The 20624-nt window shown below is 39.2% G+C and overlaps 1 protein-coding gene across 1 annotated transcript; it reads left to right on the top strand.

Moving 5' to 3' along the window:
- The first annotated feature begins 7609 nt into the window (after positions 1-7609).
- SLC6A4 (solute carrier family 6 (neurotransmitter transporter), member 4) lies at positions 7610-20104 on the top strand. Its single transcript, XM_009707000.1, has 13 exons — positions 7610-8086; positions 8832-8966; positions 9853-10072; positions 10499-10637; positions 10958-11092; positions 12956-13059; positions 13761-13888; positions 14243-14355; positions 15135-15266; positions 16418-16517; positions 16897-16997; positions 18970-19137; positions 19878-20104. Exons 1-13 carry the CDS (start codon positions 7624-7626, stop codon positions 19950-19952), a joined length of 2013 nt encoding a protein of 670 aa, XP_009705302.1. The 5' UTR covers positions 7610-7623; the 3' UTR covers positions 19953-20104.
- The last annotated feature ends 520 nt before the right edge of the window (positions 20105-20624 follow it).

A 20624-nucleotide genomic window follows, 5' to 3' on the forward strand; every position in this document is an offset into this window, starting at 1 on the left:
ACTAATGACAGTCTAAAATATGTATACTATATTTTGTTTCATTTTAAATTAACTTTTAAGGTCTTAGAGTAATTTCTAAAACATTGGGAAAATGTACATGTAACAAGGCTTTGGGGGCAAAAAAAGACACATTGATTTTTTGTGAAAGTTTGCTTTGATTTTTTTTTTAAAACTTTGCATGTTTTTTCTTGCTTTTCTGATGTTACATGCTCTACTCTGTCTTGTTCAGGCACTTGTCCAGCAGTTATGAATGTTGGCAGTCAAATGCCTGTAGCAGAACATGTTATGACAATCTGAAATTAGAGTTTTGTCAGTCCACATAATTGCATTACGAACTTAAAATTTATTTAAAATCTACAAAAAAGCATTAAACTAGAAGAAAAAATAAAGGAAAGCAGCAGAATCTGAAGTGAAAAAAACCCCAATGCATGCTGTTATTTATTTCAAAAGGGTAAAGTAAGCTTTATGAACCGTATTAAGTTATATTTTAAAAGGTAAACTGTTCCAGCACAGTAAATTATCAAACTCAATGCGACAGATTTATTGTAAGTAATAAATCCGAAGAGTATGTCATATATATATTTATAGTCAATCATGTTTACTGCTGAAACCAACTGGCTTGCTGGGTTAGTTTGCTAAGGAATATGGAAGTTTAAGTGAAGAATGCAATGTAACTAAATATATAAATAGTCATGGAAAACATGTTTTGATGTGTTAAGAAAGCCTGGGAGAAAAGGATCGTGCATTTAATGGATTTGGATTCTCGGAAATGTTGTGGAATGTTTTTAATGTGGGTTGTTAGCTGTCAGGCATTTTACCAGGGAAGGTCTCGTATACTCAGGCTTCATCTTCTAGTGCTTTTGATGAGTGAATTGACCATAATTTTCTTGGTACTTTGTAAACTTAGCAAATGAGGGTTGTGGGGTCATTTTCTAATTGGACAGGGTGTGATGAATTTCAAATGGTTCTATAAATTAAGCAAAACTGCCCCAAAACTGGAATTTAATAAATCCCCCAAATTATTCCCACACATAGAAATGTGCGGTGTATTTAATCTCTTTCCTGCTTTCCTCTATGGAAATACCAACCACCGACTTTTCATTAGGAACAGTATTAAGAGCCGAAAGAAATGTTCATTCTGTATCCTGGCGTCCTTTCTGATGCTAATGTTTTAACTCCTTTCCAAAACTGTACATTTGCAGCTCTGTTGATCTGGCAATCCGTATCTCATAGAACTTATACAACATAATGAAGCCCGTCTATGGGATAAGTGTTTCATAAAGAACTTACGTAGAATTTGGAGCCTGAATAAAGGGGCTGTAATTTGGAGACAGCCATTAACAAGTCTCTTTCAAAGAAAAAACATCTGGAAACAATGGTGACTGTTTCTTTACTTTCTTTAGGTAAAAAAATCACAAACATAAGTATGTGCATATGTATCTGCAGCCAGTCTTTGACTTGAGCCTGCAAACAGGTCTTTTACTTGAAACACCGTGCCCATTAATTTGCCTGTGCAGAGTTATATTAAGGAAGAGCGCTCTATTTATTTGGCGATATTTGCTGTGTTATGACTCTTCCTTCAAGTTTATATAAATAATTTGAGGAAGAATACAAAAGGAATATCATTCCCTCTAAGCTTATCTGTTTCCTTGCATTACATACGGACACTCTCGAACCATAAAATGCGTTTTCTTCCCCCTCCTCCACCGCCCTGTTCTTTAAATGACTGTCATCAATTTGGCAGCATTCCCACTGCAATACAATGTCTGTCTTTTCAACAAATTTTTAAAGGTAAAATCTCTCTTTCCTACTGACTTTTTAATTTCGCACTGAAACACGGACAAGATTATGACATAAAACTCCCAGTACAGGTTTATATTCCCCCAATACTATTGCTTTCAGAAGTACTATTCTCACATTTTACCTATATTTAGCCTTATCTGGGAACACACGAGTTAACTGGAGAGAGCTCACTACTTCTGCCATTCTTTACTTTGGTAAGTAGCCTTTTCTTCTCCCAGAAGGGCCATTGTCTCAGTGGGACTACTTGTTGAGTACAGTTGTACTCTGTTTTAGTAAGAATGTGAGCAAACCCTTGGAGAACTGCACATATTCATATACAGGATCCATTTTGTCATCTACATACTGCAATTTTCTCATAAAATGCTCTCATATTACAGTGATGTGCAGAATACCCAGTCCAGTTACATTTTAGATCAGTGGCACTGGGATCAGACCTGCTATGTATGGAATTAATTCACTGGACCCATTAATTTCAGTGGGTTTTAATCACTCTTTATCAAAAGTCAGTTTTGAGTCTTTTTAACTAGACTAGAGAAGCATAGCTGAAAAACAATCCTGAAGAAATCAATTTTCAGTTGTTGAGGGGTGGTCTAGATATCAGCTTATATCTGCTTTCACCTAATACCTCTGATTCTGTGCTTACCAGCAGCCCTTCCAAAGCTGGGGTTCTGTGTCTTCTTACTATGTATTTATGAATATCAGTTTTTGAAATCTGAAATACAATCTGTCACGCTTGCTATCAGCTCATCCAACGGAAACAAGCTGATAGAAAAGGATATTCTAGGTACTCATTTTAAAATGAAATCAGTATATGTAAACCCAGTCAAAAGCGAAAGGAATTAATTTTTTGTGTTATGAACTCTAAATATGACTCATGTATTACAAACAGCAGGTAAAATTCAGCATAATCTAGTGCAGTCTAGTTTCAAGATTTAATTGGCTGAAGGTTTTATTTTCTAACAACTCCTTGCAGTACGGGACCATCTGAGCTATCCTGTAATAACTTCGATTAAAGGGTTACTCTTGGCCTGTGCAAAATCAGAGGAGAAATAAGAAGCCTCTATACTCCTTCACACCACACATGCAGCAAACCAGGAACACACTAGCCCATAAAAGCCTGGCAAAAGGAATAATCTTTACAAGGTTCTCACTGTCATCTAGGTCATGTACCTCCCCTCCTGTGCAAAAAGACAGATTCGGGCTGTATGAGGAGATATGGGTGAAGACCAGAAATGTTTACTGCTATATTTATTGGAGTCCAGTACCTGGAAACTCCCAGGTACGTGGCTGTTGGAGGTTATGGTTGATATTGTGACTCAGAGGTGAGAACGGTACCTACAGATAAACAACACGGCCTTCTCCTGTGTGGGATACGTGGTTTCTGTCTTGTCATACAAACACCTTGCTTGATTTTCTAAATAAAAGTGATTACCTTGGACTCTTTCCATTTACATACAATGGCCTGCGTGAACTGCATTTTTATTGCAAGGTGTAATATGCAGTCAAGCAGCTACATAATTTTAACAATCTTAAATACTTTGTGCTAAAAGTGAGATTTAGGTCAAGTTAACAGAAATCATCTTAATATTTGATTCTGTTTGCCAACGCTGTAGGCTAACTTTTTGTCTTAGAGTTCAAAGTACTCATGATTCTTTGCAACTGCTAGCATGTAAACGGACCGAAGTAAGGCAGATGGAGGAGCAGTGTGAGGGATGGTGGTAACCAGAGCTTTGCTACAGGAGTGCAGCTGTAACCCAGTGAGTACAGCTTGCTGGTATGCCAGCAAGCATTGCTTTATAAAATTAGCATGTGAAAAAAGAACATAATTTGTATGAAGTGAAATACATGCAAATATAAAAATTTGGCAACTGTGCGAGTTAAAATTATTTGATCATTTGGAGATGAGTAATGACTCCTGTAGTCATGTGCGGTGAGGCTGAACAAGCCTTGTGCTGCGGAATTCAGGAAGTCAGTGCTGCCCCACCTCAAATAAAGTATTCTCCAGGTGACTTCAGGCATTAAGATTTGCCTCCCTTGAAGCATCTAGTATTTGCTGTACCTCAACCTAATTGTCTTAATCTCCTAGACACATTAAAAGTCAATTTGCTCCTTTAAAAAAAAATACAGAGAACAGGAAAATAATTTTGTTTTAAAGTGCTGTAAAGATTCATTTCATTACATGCCAGAGCATTAAAGGAAAGGGATTCCCACACTGCTACGAGAGGTCACTGCATGCCTTAAAAAATAAACGGGGCGATGGTATTTCAGCTGTGCAGCTCCACGCTTGGGAAGAAAGCGGACCCCTGGACAGGGATGCTCCTTGAGGATTGCTTCGATAGAAGCAAAGGAGTTGGTTTTGTGCATCAAGGGACGTAAAGGGCTTTTACATCTACAGTGCTGGGTCAAGTTTAGCTCTGTGTGGGAGTAATCAAAAATTATAACTTAATTAATATTTGGCTGATGTGAACTGCGTTGGTGGCTTCAGCCAAGCTCGTAGAAACATCTGTCTTCAATTATCCATCCTAGTGTTTTCAACAAACAAGCAAAGCAGGGAATAGCTGTGGAGGACACGCTGCTTGTTACAGGGTGCTTCTCTGGAGCAGAGCTGAGGGTCACTCCTCTGGAGGCACTCCTTGCGTGAGGAGGGGTACCAGGGGGGGTACCATTTACAGGGCTGGCAGCGTGGCACCTTTCACATGCTCCCGGATAGTACAGCATTACAGAGATGAAAACTGCCCTTTTAGAATAATTGCCGTTCAGAGCTACCGGAGAGAGAAAAGGTACGGATGCTTAGGGCCTCTCAAAGGAGCAAAGTCATGTCTACAAAACACAGGTCAAAAGGAAATGAAAGCACAGCTATATTTCTTTTTTATTTTTTCTTTTTCTTCTGTAGCTAATTATGTTGGTGATAAGACACCAATGTGCATTTATGTAAGAGCAACCTTTGCAACTGCTCAGATTGAAAATAGGTAATAAACTGCCATTTCTTCTGTTATTTACTATCATCATTCTAGCACCTGTAACTACTGAGAGATTGTTGCACAGAGGTGAAGGGCAGGCTGAGGTGGGCAAAATCCTTCAATATTAGCATCATTTTCCCCTGGATAGCTTCCCAACCCCAAGAGCTCTAGTTCTGCAGCTGTTTACACTGTTTGTGGCAGTTACAATTCCTCCAGATATTTTTTTCCTTGAATTGTAACAAGAAAGGGGTAAAGTACATTCTCCCACGTTTTTTTACAGCGTAGTGAAATCTTCTGATTCTGTAACTGTTCTGTTTTCACGTGCCAACTATCCACTGCAAACACCACTGCATAGCTGTAGAGTCCGTCACTCCCAGGGTAGCTAACAAGCCGTAATTCTCTTTCAGAAAGGAATAGTTCAAATTCCAGCTGAAGCCCCTGAAGTTCACACATCATTTTGCATGTTTGAGACTCTAACTACTAAACATTCTAGAAAACTATTTCAAATAATGTGATATTTCTTTCCTGTGGTCTGCAGAAGACCAGAAGGAGTTTAGATCTGGATAAGACACTATCGTGATTGCCACAGATCTGGGCAATCAACAATACATTCAACGACCTCTCCTCAGTAAAGAAAGCGCTGAGAAGTATCTATGTGCAGAAATAAAGTGTTTTAAAAATACAGTAAGTCTCAGGTATGGAAAATTCAGTCTCATGAGATAATGTGGTTAAATCAACATCCTTTACGGCTTTCCCATTTATGAGTAAGAGGTGTAAAGTCCAGAAGGGCTCAGGTTACTTTTCCATATTCCTACCTTACATCAACATGCTCATACAAGGGGAGGATTGGCTGTGGCCTTTCCTAGGATTTTTATGTTGCCACCACTGGTGGTAGGACTGTTTTCATCTATATAAGCTCTTTTGGGACATTTGGAAGCTTTCGGACTCCAAAGACATTCAGGTTTTATAGTCTTGCAGGTAAAACAGAAACTCCTGTTCTTTGCCGTAGTACAAACTCTGAAGATGTTTCAGTCTTTGTGGATGATTAACTAATGGTAGCAAAGTACTGCTCTTGTGCATCATTAATGCTGAATTCTTACTGCTTGCTATATGATGAAATGAACATTATCTGGGTAAAGACAGAATGTAAGCCTGAAGAACTAGAGATTTACGAAAGTTATAAACAACACCTTCAAGAGACTTTTATCTCGAGAACATCGTCCTGTTTGCTCTGTAGCTCGATAAACTTTCCTTCTCTTTCTGCTTGCACTGATAAATGGTTAGGAAGAGGTTTGACAAATTTTGCACAAGGCTGAAAGCTGGGAAACACTTGAGTTTTAATAGCTCTGGCAATGAGCAACTTCTAGCAAGGAGCAAATAACAGCCCCTCTCTGCTTTGGTTATTCCAACAGTTAAAAGTGAAATAATGCTTATTCTTCTGCTAGGATGTGACAATGATATTTACTGTGGTAAAATGCTTTGAAAAGGAAAAATTAGATGTAATTATAATAATTGAATCTGTGGTGGCATAATGTAGATTGTGTAACACTTTGTTAGCTATAAAGCGAGGTCACTACTCCAGGGAATTTACAGCACGAGAGGATCAGCTCCTATTTCAAGATTTCATTGAGTAAAGGCTGAGGGGCATTTACATTACCTGAACAAATGAGCAGAAAACAAAACATGACCCACTGAATCACAAATATTTTTCGGTTCTTTTTGTTCTGAAGGAAAAGTTAATTGTTTTAGACTTTTTTCTTTATTTTGGGATGGTTTATCTCCCCTGGATTATGCTTCTAGCACATATGAAGAGGGTAGGTAAAGCCAGGGATTCTCCCAGTGCCTGTTTTTTTGTTGGTGGCAGAGAGCAGCACAGGAGTAGTGCCCACTACCCTTCCCGGGGCTGGAACCACACCGTTAGCAGATCCAAACAGAATGAAAGATGCCTTTATTTCCCCAAGGAGTTAGATAAAACTGGGGACAAGTTTTGTCCTTTAGACCCACGTGTTAGTTCTTACTTCAAACAACCAAACTGAAGTTTCCTGATCTTTTTTTCCTTGTTATTAGAGCCTCAAGTTAGTTGATGCAAAAGCACTGAGATTTAAACACTTTTCTAAACTTTCATTTAAGCCTTCTAAGTCTGCTGCTAAACATAGCAGACATTGTGGGATTTCTGAAGAAAGGTGGTCATGAAATGTGATTTGTATATCCACTGTTATCTCATATTTGTTTAATTATTTTCCCTTCATACCGGGTGAATCTAGAAACTGCTAGCAGAAGTCACAGGATGAAGTTATGACAATGAAAATACAAGCCACACTAAAGTCTGCCCTCATTTTTGCAAACTGGGAGTCCCACAACCTCCCTGGGTGTGAAAACAATGTTCAGAGGGGGAACGTGGTATCAAAAGATAGCAGGACTGTGACTGCCTCTGAATTGTCCAAGAATGCACAAAGTCCAGCAAATCTGCCCAAGAGGTTATAAACCAGGTACACCGACTTCTGCTGTAGAAAAGGATGATTTCTTCCTTCCTTCCTCTGTACAAAACCCTGAAAGGATTACCTGCTGAATGATTCACATTGCATGCTGTGATGGTTAATTACTTCCAAAAAATGTTTTAATCACAGAATCTGTCAGTTGTAACTTGACAGTTACCAGCATCAGTAAGCCCTGTAATGGATTTTTAACTATTTCTCATTTCTTAGATGGTGTTTTGTCTTCAATCTGATGGATTTAAATATGGAAGAGGAATTCTAAAAGTCCTGGGAATATCCTGGGAATAAACGTGTGGGAAGACAAGCCACAAGGGGACTCTGTGCTCCTGTCCATCTGCAAGTGATCACGACAAATCTCAGAAAAAATGGAAAAAAAGGCAATAAGCAATGAGACTGAGCCGCTGACTGCCAAGAAAGATGTCTCAGACTGTAACGAAGGAGAAGATTGTAAAGAGAACAGACTTCTGGTCAGGAACCCTAAATCTGCCCTACGGCTTGTGGAGGATGGCAATAAAGTCCATCCCAGCCAGGGAGATAAAGGGGAGGCAGCTCAGATCTCAAACGGTTATTCAGGGGTTCAGAGCTCCGTTCCCTGCAATGGAATGGGAGAGGTGGAAGATGCCCAGTGCACTGCCCCGGCAGCCACCACCACCACTACAACCACCACTTCTACCACCTGCGGAGCAGAAGGCCAGCAGCAGCTGATGGAGCTAGAAGACAGAGAGACATGGAGTAAAAAAATTGACTTTCTACTCTCTGTCATTGGATACGCGGTGGATCTGGGAAACGTATGGAGATTTCCTTATATATGCTATCAAAATGGAGGAGGTCAGTGACTAGCTCCGTATGCTGTTTCTTAATGCTGAACGTCCTTGCTTATAAATGGATGATTTAGAGGCTTCTTTTAATATCATATATAACAAATGACCAAGGGGAAATTAGTTACTTTTCAAGACTGGAAAACTGAAATACTGGGATAGGATAACTAGACACACTAAGATGGAAGAAAAACTATTTAGCAAGGTCTAAATAATCAGGACGACTAGAAGCCGAGAGTCAGATAGGTGCAGAACCACCTTCCAGGAGAACAGACTCAATCCCTGTCCCAAGGAGTATTTTAAAATCAGACAAACCAACATGTCAAAACCAACGCATCAGGAACACTAGGTCTTAGACTTACTGATGTACCAGCCAAAACAGAAATCTAATCAAGGAGATCTTGGAAAGGACTTTTGTCTCCCTCATGTAACAAAGGCATTTTACTGAAGTAATTAATTATTTTATCTGTAGCTCATCTCACAATTGTATCCATTGTAGCCAGTACAGTCTTGGTAAATCCTACCTATACTTGTTACAGAAAGGTAAGAAGTTTGGCCTGAGTCTTGCTTCTTAGTCACACTGCTAAGTAGTTACTCTTACGAGAAATCCCATAGTAATTCAGTGTGGCACACTGGCTAGGGAGAGGATCTGAGTTTTCCCTGTGGGATAAAAGGAACTCTTGTTTATGGAGTGCTGGTACTGTTGGAAGAGAAGTCCTATGAAGAGTTACAAGCATCTGCTTTCTTTCTTGCAGGAGCATTCCTCATTCCTTACACAATTATGGCCATCTTTGGAGGGATTCCTCTCTTCTATATGGAACTAGCACTAGGACAGTACCACAGGAACGGGTGTATTTCAATTTGGAGGAAAATATGTCCTATATTCAAAGGTAAAGAAGGGAAATGGAGAATTACTAGGAACTTTTGGAATAACTGGAAGATTTTCCTATAAGGTGAAATTTCTGAAAAAAAAAAATGAAAATCTCATAAACCAAAGTGTGCTGGTTTTGACTGTGGTAGAGTTAATTTTCTTCATAGTAGCTAATATGGGGCTAACCATGACACAGAGTAAGGCTTGTTTTATGCAAGATTTTGGCTTTTCAAAGAAAGCTTTCATAAAACTTTATGTACACCTGCAGATGTATGTGTGTACTCTGATATACATGTATGACATGCACCGCTTAAATAGATTAGATAGAGTCCAGTCTACTTTCTCTGACCCAAGCCTGAATATATTAAAAAAAAAAAAAAAGTAATCAATAACGTAAGTACAACATTACTGAATCCAAGGCAAAATTCAAACCGGGAAAGAATAAAGACCTACTATTTCTATTACGAAGATACTACAAAGAAATTTTCCCCATCTGCAGCCGGGTCTGTCAATTGTTATCCTACCACAAAGTCTTCTAGAGTAAAAGGACCTGTTCTATATGCTGGTTTACTCTTGCTCCATGTTATAGCTCTGCTCTTGTCTTTTTTATTTACTGAGAGTGCAAGATGCCTATTTCTAAATTCCAGGAATTTAGGAACAGATGAAAAAAACTATATAAGCATGTTCTGTCTTGATTAAGGATGCTTTTTTGGAATCGGAGCCCGAGTGTTTCCGAAGCCACAAGAAACTCCAGTGTTGTAAACACTTGAGAGGGTATGTGTACCTCCTGCAGAGCTGCTTTAGACAATTACTAATTGTAGTTCATGTGATAACCAATTCCTTCCTTTTTTTTTTTTGGCCTAAAACTTACACTCACTTCATGTAATTATTTCCTGCCTTACTAGGAATTGGCTTTGCCATCTGTATAATAGATCTTTACGTAGCCTCCTACTACAACACCATTATGGCTTGGGCCTTTTACTACCTCGTATCCTCCTTCACGGCGGAGCTGCCATGGACCAGCTGCACAAACGCCTGGAACACAGGCAACTGCACCAACTACTTCAGCAAGGACAATGTCAGCTGGTCCCTGCACTCCATCTCTCCCGCAGAAGAATTTTATACGTAAGTGCATGTAAGTGAGGACAGTAATATTAGACAGAATGGTGGAACACGTAGCAAGCTTTGCTTTGGAGGGGGAGCAGGGCTCTTTATTAATGGTACCCTTTTCTGAACTATTCAAATAACTGAATACTTGCAGGTGTATGTAAGCTTAGGCTGTATGGGAGGGTACTCTGTATTTCAGATCAGAGGCTCCCAACCACTGTCAGCTGTCATCACTTATCATTTATCATCACTGGTGTACCATTAATATCAAACTTATAATTAAAAAAAAATAAATCCAAAATGACATGTCTCTAAAGGCTACTTTTCAAGGCCTCAGGGCTACCTGTAACACTCAGACCACAGTATGGGGCTGTTCAAAGCACACTTAACATAAGCATTTATTAAAAAAAAAAATCTATACTGTGTTTTTCTTTCCTCTTTCAGCCGCCAAGTTCTACAGGTGCACAGGTCCAATGGGCTGGATGACCTGGGGGGCATTAGTTGGCAATTGACCCTCTGTTTATTGTTAATCTTCACCATTGTATACTTCAGCATCTGGAAAGGGGTCAAAACATCTGGCAAGGTGAATGCAAAAACAAGACAAATCAACGTGGTACAGTATATTCTAGCAGCAGTTCTAAATGAGCCAATTAACTTCACACAGAATTATCTCAGATGGTCTTCATGTCAGGGATTATAGGCTGATGTATTTGGGAAGCACTTACTGTAGAGTGACTGCCAAGAGAAAGTGTGGGTATAGATGTGCAAATTGCCTGTTTACAGACCTTCTGAGATGTTCACATGAAGATGTTACAAATGCTAAGAGCTGTAATGACTCATTCTTATTATCACCTGTTAACTTTCTACCCATGGCAAATGCTACCTTACTGTTTTCCCTCACAGGTGGTATGGGTGACTGCCACATTCCCTTACATCATACTCTTTATCCTGTTAGTGAGAGGTGCAACTTTGCCTGGGGCTTGGAGAGGTGTCCTCTACTACTTGAAACCTGACTGGCAGAAACTCCTGGCCACTGAGGTAAAAAACATTATAAAAGGGTAGAGATTTGCTTTTAGCCTATCAGCATGTATATACTTTAATGTCTATTTTCAGCTTAGAGCATGATTAAACAGATGTCATAACATGGACTTAAAAGCCTGGCTTCATGCTCTTTAAACAGTCATGCTATTCTTCCCATCATTATAAAGACTTTTTTAGAGTTCACCATCAATTTAACTTGAACTAATAGTAGAGTTCCCATACAGTGATTGAATAGAATTTGTGATACCATTAGAAAGAAAACAAGTGACCAAACAATTTTTCGCCAGGAAAATGGTGAACAGCCTGACATTGAGCTAGAAGCTACGATTGCTGCTACGCTGCAGCAAAAAAATCCTTTGCCTATGACAGTCATACTGAGCAAATTAAATTCACTAAGCCCTAACAACTGGTCTAGCTGCAGTTTTGTTGGCTGTGAGGGGATCATGACGCACTTGGGCAGGCTTTTCCACAGCCCAGCGGTGTCCACAGTTGCCCATATTTAAATAGTGCAGGTTACTAGAGGTGAAACTTCAGATCTCCGTCCTGTGGCAAGCCTTGGCAGATAAGCCCAAGGAGACTGTCTGTAGCCACCAACTAAAACCTGAGTCAGTAATGCATGCAAGTGCATGTGGAGAAGGAATAAATCAGTTGGGCCTGCATACACCACCAAGATTTGAAGAGAAAGGAGGAATGAGGACAAGACTGAGCTAACCAACAAACCCCAGGCATTCCAGTATCTGATTCAGCTCTGAACTCTGTGGATGACATGTCAGGCTCAAGGCTGCACTTACTTCACTGCCTATGAAAGTGTCTAGTGAGGAGGGTGATGGAAAAACCCCAAAGCAATAAATACTACACATACGAAGATTAAAAATTCTAATGTTTGCAAGTCTGCTGCTGCCCAGCTGATACGGAGAGTTTTGAATTAAAAGGAAATGAAAAGACACCAGTCTCTGATAAAGCAGCATCTTCAATAAGGGCCCACATCTTCTGAAAAAACAATAAAGGGCATTGATATTGTATTGGATGTATCTGAAGTGAGGACAGCAGATCGCAATCTGTGTGCTGGACGATGACAGAGCTCTGTCTGTGGATGATACAGGATGGCCTCACACGATGGAAGAGAATATTAGAAATGAGTTGTAATGAACTCCATGTTTCAATCAAAAGAGGATAAATGAATGAGGACTTTCACCTTCAGAAAGCGAACTGATATTGTACTTTAGAACACTACTCATTAAGGCTGTGGCCACATTTCAAGTACAACAGGCTTTTCATAACAAGATCATCAAACTTGCATCTGTCATGGCTACAACAAAGCCAAACTGAGTCCTAAGGACTAGAATTGCATCCATGCTGTCAAATGTATTTCCATAAATCTAGGAAAAATCTGGGTAGTGATCATCTACTACTTAGCCTGGAGGACACACAGCCAAACATAGGACTATTCCACAGCGCACAGAGTTTGGAGGAAAATGGGCCAAGCCCACTGCAAAATCATGGACAGAAAGTTCCCTACGCATTGCAAAACTTGTGTTAAACTGATTACAGGCAAATCACTATCAATTAATCTAAGATGCTGTCAGAAGTGAAACTGCCAGTGAGTACATACAACAGTGTAAAGAGATACAATAAGCACTGCATAGGCACTAAAATGATAATGGATGTTTAAAACTGTCACAGATCTACAATCAATATTCATATTTCAACATGCTCTCTTACAAAATGTTTGTTAGACCAGGACTAGGATATAGGCAAACTAGTGAAGCACAGTTTTGTAGGCCTAAGTGATATTCTGAATATGCCAAACCCATTCAATCTGTTTCATGTAATCTCTTCTTGATCTTCAATATTTTTCAGGTTTGGGTGGATGCAGCAGCTCAGATTTTTTTCTCCCTTGGTCCAGGTTTTGGGGTCCTATTGGCTTATGCCAGCTACAACAAATTCCATAACAACTGCTACCAGTGAGTTCTACCTTATTCTATAAATAAAATTGAGTTTTAAAAAATGTAACTGTGGGTATGTACAAAAAATAAACACAGTGCTGGTGAAAGGCACTGAATTGTCAGACCTTTGTACATACAAATCAGACAGAACCATAACAGCACAAAAGTCCTTACTGAAAGAACCTGCAATCTAAACCATTTCTTCTCTGCTGTGCCTACCCTGAAGAGAGGTAATTTCTACCAATTACAGCAAGGAGTCGAAGATGTAGAAACCTTCCATAACAAAATGAAGTAAACCCCTGCCAAACAATAGCATTATAATTATTTAATCTCAGCAGTCTGTTAGGAAATGACTGTAAAGTCTTGAGCTGAAAGGCAATTCATAGTTGTTTCCTTGCTATCTTAAACAATTCTATTTATAACTTGTGAAATAAAATTCTCAAGTAATATTCCTATAGTAATTCTTATTTTTTTAAAACACCAGTATACATCCAGCATTCAGTCCAGTGTCAGACTAATGTTACAGCATCTGTTTGAAGTTGAAGAAAAAAAAGTAGTCTTTTTTTTTCTTTCTTTCAAATCTGCTGCTTCTTTTTTTCACTGTATTCCCCTAGTTTTTCTAGGAGTCTATCCAGATCACTAATTCACCCCACCTGGTAGTAAGCTACCCTTTCTAGCAGATGCTGATTCCCTGACATGAGTTAGGTCTTCTGTTGCAGAGATGCTCTGATTACCAGTACCGTGAACTGTGTGACTAGTTTTGTGTCTGGATTTGTCATTTTCACTGTGCTGGGATACATGGCTGAGATGAGGAATGAAGATGTATCAGAGGTTGCCAAAGATACTGGTAGGCTAACTTTTTGTACACATCTCTCAAGCTGCTTCTAAGATGATAGAATATATTTGTATATTATCTTCCAGATTGAGCACAGCCCAAATTATGCAAAATATTTAGTATATCATTCAGGATACTGACTTACTTTATGATAAGGGCACTGTTATACTGTATGGATAAAAAATTATTCCACAAAGACAGTATATAGAAGTCATATTGCATGCAGCTTCACAGCCGTGGTGGTAACTGCACACTACAAAATAGCCTGGGGGGAGAAGTTTTGCCCTGGAAGACCAGACAGTACAGTGCAACAGCCTGTCCTCCTCGCAGCTAACAATGATCCCTAATTCTCTGTTCTCCTATCAGGACCCAGCCTTCTCTTCATTACATATGCTGAGGCCATTGCAAACATGCCTGCTTCCACTTTCTTTGCCATCATCTTTTTCCTGATGTTACTCACGCTGGGATTAGACAGCACGGTGAGTAGACAGCATGCGAGACAGCGGACCTCTGAGATTTGGTGTATGGCCTTACCCCTGCAAACTTCAGAAGAAACAGAATTACAAATATTGCGCTGTCACTAAAGGGTTTAAAGCAGGATTGGCATCTCCACGTGCCTTCTGTAACACAGCAGCTATTACTCCAATTTTGACCTAAATAGGCCTAAATAGAATTAAATGATTTGTCAGTGTCATACTGCAACAATTAGTAACAGACTTGGAAACACAACCAAAGCACTTGATTCATAAACTCCTGGTGGAATGCAGCCTTCCAGCCTCCTTCTCTCTTGTAAACTTACAAAGCAATTATTAAATTCTGGAATTTTTTCACACCAATTGGATTTAAAAGGTGAGAACTGGAGGCGGCCTTCTCAACAACTCTGCAAAAAGGAGATGCTCTAAAAACTTGCCACGTAAGCCTGTTTTTACAGATTGAGAATCAGCTCCTTCCAAGAAGGCTAAACTCAGCTGATTTCACAATCTTGGTTCTACTGAGCCACCTACCACTTATCGGCATCCTATTACTTGCAATACAGTACTTCCTCTGGATGACAGGCACGTCCTACATACGTGAAGACTAAATCCCCACCTTAGTTTAAAAGTTCTGAAGAAAAACTGTCTAAACAAGTCACACCAACTCTACAGAGAGAATAAAGCACCACTGTTTCAATGCTTTACAGCTCCTTTAAGCACTGAACCATACTTTAAAGCAGGTAAAACTGCCCTCTGTTTTCCAGTGATTTTTCCATGCTTTTCAGTTTGCAGGACTAGAGGGAGTGATTACTGGAGTACTGGATGAATTCCCGCAAGTCTGGAGCAAACGCAGGGAATTGTTTGTCCTTGGTCTCATCATCGTTTGCTTTTTGGGGTCATTAGCCACCCTGACATTTGTAAGTATTTTACCCACTTCTCAGTTTTCCTTACTGGCAGTTTCCTACAAATGACATCTTGGAGAGGGTAGTATTTTTTGAAGACAGTTTCAAGAAATCAGATTAAATCTCCAGCCTCTTTGCTTTATGGATTATAAATCTATATTTGGAATGAATGTGAACAGTGTTTCTCACTAGGCAATGTGTTGCAAAATGATCCTATTGCAATTCAGCAAAACTCCAATGCGCTACACATCATAAATGACACAGCTGCTGTCCCAACTGCTCAATCAGTAAGCAGACAACCTTCCACACTTTGCACGTGGTTTACTTCTTGTTCTCAAAAGCTCCGTGTTTAAAAATAATTGATATTTTGTTTTGTGCAATATTTGAAATGCATTTTGAAGTAAAAAAAGAACGATCAAAAAATTATCTGCTAGAAAATGCTGTAATTGACTGTTGCTGTTCTCTAGAAATTTCTAGCAATGAATTTCCTGGATCTTGGTCATCAAATCAGGCCAGAAATTGTGGTCAGTCACACCAAATTGTCCCTGTGGGTTTTCTGGGATTTCATTTTCACAACAAGCAACATTTTGAATAATGAGTGTAATGATCATAAGGGACAAGGAAAAAATACTTGTCTTTCCTGTCACGTTTCACTCCACTTGCTCGTTTATGTGCAACTTCCTTCTCATTTAAATCATTTGCTGTAAAAAGAGACTTAGTTCCTACCTGAGACACAATGCTCTCCTCCTTCATGATTCTAGATTCCAAATGGAAAGAAAGCAAAGTAACACCTTATTTATTTCCTGTTCAGTAACTATGACTCACGTAGGAGACAGAAGATGCCATCACAGAAAGCATGCAAAAAACCATCCTATCAACCGCCACCAAATCCCATTTGTTCATTAAAATCCAGCTAGAACTGCCAGCAGATTCAGTTTTAGCCTTTCTGCACGGCAGCCCCACTGGTGAAATATGTTCGCAGAGAGCAAGCAGATCAGCAGCACGGTTGAGGATTTCACTGGCAGGAAGAGCCACAAAGCAACAGAACTGACTGAAATACCCATCTGTGACTCCTCTGGTCCAGATGAAGGCAGTAACAAACAACAGTATTATAGGATTTCCGTCACTGGATCTTTGGTTCACTGATAATACGATCTCCTTTCTAGGGTGGCGCATATGTGGTAAAGCTGTTTGAAGAATATGCCACTGGTCCAGCTGTCCTAACCGTCGTGTTTCTGGAGGCAGTTGCTGTGGCCTGGTTCTATGGTACGTCCACTGGCACGCTGACAAACAATGCTAACCCAAACTCCTGAGCTTCTGCAGCGTAGCATTTCCTCTGTTTCTCCAGACAAGATCACTGATGTCTCCAGAAAAAGTTTACAAAAACTTTTTACAAACTCAATGATTACCCAATCCGTGAGAATTATTATTAATTGTTCTCTGACAGAAATACAGTGTCATCTAGAAGTAACAAAAGCTTTAATTCAGAATAATTAAGGATTTGATATAATTAAGAGTTATACATGAAAGACAGTCTTTCATGATGGATTCTGAATTTATTTGTTGTGCATACAAAATGCTGTGCCTCTGCTTATGAAAAAACTTGTATCTGCTGTGACCACTCTCCTCCCACTTGTCTCCACAGGCATCACCCAGTTTTGCAACGATGTGAAAGAAATGCTAGGCTTTACCCCAGGCTGGTACTGGCGAATTTGCTGGGTAGCAATTAGTCCCATCTTCCTTCTGGTGAGCTTTCTTTCCAGCTTTTTCTTTCCAGCACAAGAAAATTACCATTGAACAATGCAGTTCCTTAGACCTCTAAAATCTTAAGTACAGAATTTTCTTGTGAAGTTCTTTAGTAACAATTTTTGTTAAATCAAAAAGGCTCAATTAGTGAAGAATCCAATACAATGCTGCAAGGTCTTGTTACTAAATCACTATTTTAAGGATTTTTGTAGATGAGCTAGCTAAATAAGACTGGGTTCTGAATAACTCCTCTCCTTCCCTCTGCTGAACAAAGTTACTTTGTTTTGTTGCTTTATGTTTACCTCAGCCAAATGAAGCAATAAAAGATGATGATGAAACATACTGTCTGGGAAGTAAATACATCCTCTCAGCAACCGCTGACTGACAGCTTTAGAATATTCCACTTAAAATTTACAGCAGTTAATTGCAACCTTTTTAAATCTGTAATTCAGAATTGGAAATACTGTCCCAATGTTTAACTTGGCAGTATTACTGATAACACTTTAACATCAAGTGTTCATTTCCTGATCCAAAATTAGTTCATTCTATCTTTTATTGTTACTAGCCTTAGTGGGAGCAGAGCAGGTCAAGATGGAGTTTATGAAGCACAGAATGTAGATTTAAGACCTACAGAGTGAATTCAAAACACATGTAATGATTAATGCATAATTAACAGATTTTCATTTTATTACCCCTAGAAAAAGGGAAGAAAAGGCTATAAATAAAAGTGTGACACCACAAATAATTTTTATACTACTGTTCTTTTTGTGATCCTAAAACAGTAAAATAGAGAGGAACACAGCTCTGGTGATGTGGTTACTAGGCAGAGCTATTTGTATTCTCTGTGGAAACCAAACTAAAATAAGGAAAGCCCAGAAGGCAGTATGTTATTTCTGTACGGAAATGTTGCTGGTAATCCTGATCTTCTGACGATACTCTGGAAAAAATGGAGTCAGAGATCCTTTCAAGGACAGTCACAAATATTATTCCTGTAATACTCAACTAAAAGTAGCTGTTGTTTCACAAGACATTTGTTTTAGTCATGAAGGATGCACAGGAAAATGATCTAACAGCATTACTTGAGCTGATGCCAGAATACTATATCCAAACTAGTATTAACATTTGTAAAAGCTACTGAAGAACCGAAATGCTATGGAAAAGTATCACACAAAAGATGTGTAGAAAATAAGGAACAGTGAAAAAAATAGAATCTGTATAGCTTATCACAAAGAAAACTGAAAGCTGATGTGATTACCACAGCTAAGTACTTTAACAGTATTTAAAAGTATTAAAGGGTCTAAAACCAAATAAAGAACAGCATAAAACACCACCGCAGTGGCTGCGAGTTACATTCAGACAAAGCAGAATTGACGCTGATCATGATTAAATATGGGAGAAGTAGCTAAAGGAAACTGTACGCTTCCCATTTCTGGTGGCTTAAAATTAAGATGATGCCTTTCTGGAAGGGATGCTTTAGCTGGAATCAAGTTATAGGGCTCAATACAAAGGTAACTGGATGAAATCCTGCACACTGGTATCAATCTGATTTTGTCCACCTAATGTCTTTTTTCCCTTTAAATGTACAAGTGTGGTCCTGAATTTTCTCTCTAATGCTTCTTAGGCAAGAAACACCACCATGTGTATTTATGGAATAAGCAACCCATATGAGAATTTTTACTTAGTTCCTTTCAGTTACTGTCGGGCTATACCCTAAAGCACCTGAGCTCTTTTAAACTTCCTGAAGGAAAGTCTAGATATTCAAAAGTGGTTTGGGGTTTGTTTTGTTTTGTTTTTTTTTTTAAATCCATACTAATGTCATTTAGGATTTTTTCGGTGTCAACATATGTTTAATCCTTCTTGAGTCCCACTCATTTTTTCTTTTAGTTCAGTGCTACGCTGGGACACAGTTCCCTAAAGTAAGTGTGTGCCATCAAAATACATGTATTCATACTTTTCTCTTCTTCTTTTTCAGTTCATCACTTGCAGCTTTCTGTCCAACCCTCCTGAGCTACGGCTTTTTGATTATAATTATCCCTACTGGACAACAGTAGTGGGTTATTGCATAGGGACCTCTTCTATCATCTTCATTCCAATCTACATGGTTTATCGGTTGATCATCACTCCGGGAACACTTAAGGAGGTATCCATGATGCTCTGTTGCTTCTATTTGACTGTTAGGAAGGAGGCAATTCCTAGAAATATTACATGTAGATTTTTCTAGGGTCTCATGCCCTGGGACTTCAGGATTATTGCTGTTCTGTTCCTAGCCAGCTGACGGCCAATTGTCTTCTGCCCATTCTGAGCGATTCACAAATCTCCGCAGGTCTTACTGAGGCCGTTGACATATTCATATAAAATATTAAATCAAGTATTTTTTTTTTAAGCTCTGGTGAACTAGAGGCTCTTCTTAGAGATCACACAAGACACAGTATCATGTGAACGAGGCAGTGAAAGGCTGGTTCCCTTGGGTATGTCTGCAAGAACAGGCTTCTTTTTCTCTCCTACACTTAATAAGATTTCTCTGCCATAAATCTGTGGCAGCCTGAGATGACATTTTTGGGTATCTTCTAAGTTCATCTAAATACCAGTTCAGAAGGAACATGTTCAGTTGGCTCAGGGTATCCAAGTAAACTGCAAAGTCCTAAACCATTACTACAACACATCCGTCAAACTTTGATTCAAATTATGTGTTACAAATCATTAAAAAAACCCATCTTCATAGTGCTGAGATAACAGAAGCATGAAACATCCTTATGTGGTTCAAGAAGCATAACTCAAACGGGAGCAGTATTTTTATTATAAATCTCTTTCTAAATAGCTGTCATGTTATTTATTATCTCTAAAATTAATTGATTTCTAATAGCGATTTCTTTCCAACAGCGTATTCTGAAAAGCATTACTCCAGAAACAGCTACAGAAATTCCTTTTGGAGACATCCGCATGAACGCAGTATAAGCTAACCTGTTTTCTGGGGGGAAAGGAGGGGAGCATAAAATATAATTTTCCCCATACTCTCCCCCGGCGCCCCCAAAGAATTACACTTCCAGCTGAGACAAATGATAGAGGAGTCTTCTGTGGAGACTGTGTCACTGACAACGGGCATTTGGAAACACGATGCCTCCAGCACATTAATCCAAGCAATTCAATGACATCTGCTGTGCACTTCTAACCAGACTGAACTGACTGAGAACTAATTCATTCTGGAAACACGAGGATGTCTGTGTGCATGAGAATACCACTGCTCCATGGGTGGGCACTGGGGCTGTTTGAAAGTGTGCGTGATTGCATAAACCATGTTAGGACGAGTATCAGCGGGTAGGATTAGGTGTAGAATCCCAAGTCTGTGGCAGTACTCCTGTATCTTCCTCAATGTGATCGTTCGTACTGGGCAATGTCGTATTTGCTTCTAAGGTTCTAATTGCTTAAACTACATTGAAAAATGAAAAAATATTTCTGATAGCCATACATTACTCAAGTAACACAGGGTTTTATAAACTAGGAAAAAAAAAATAGTAAATTCCCTAGGTTTGTAGTGGAGTAAAGAGAGGAAGAGGAAACAATCCTGAGCAGCACTATATACAGCTCTGCATACATTAACACACACAGTTGATAGCATTATTCTCCTTT

Source organism: Cariama cristata, unplaced genomic scaffold, assembly GCF_000690535.1.
Source record: "Cariama cristata isolate BGI_N322 unplaced genomic scaffold, ASM69053v1 scaffold8769, whole genome shotgun sequence".
Classification (NCBI taxonomy): domain Eukaryota; kingdom Metazoa; phylum Chordata; class Aves; order Cariamiformes; family Cariamidae; genus Cariama; species Cariama cristata.

Coding starts and splice junctions, on each gene's coding strand:
- SLC6A4 (XM_009707000.1), top strand. CDS start 7,624: ATGGAAAAAAAGGCAATAAGCAATGAGACTGAGCCGCTGACTGCCAAG. Junction 8,087..8,831: donor ATGCTATCAAAATGGAGGAG/GTCAGTGACTAG, acceptor TCTTTCTTGCAG/GAGCATTCCTCATTCCTTAC. Junction 15,267..16,417: donor CATTAGCCACCCTGACATTT/GTAAGTATTTTA, acceptor TCTCCTTTCTAG/GGTGGCGCATATGTGGTAAA.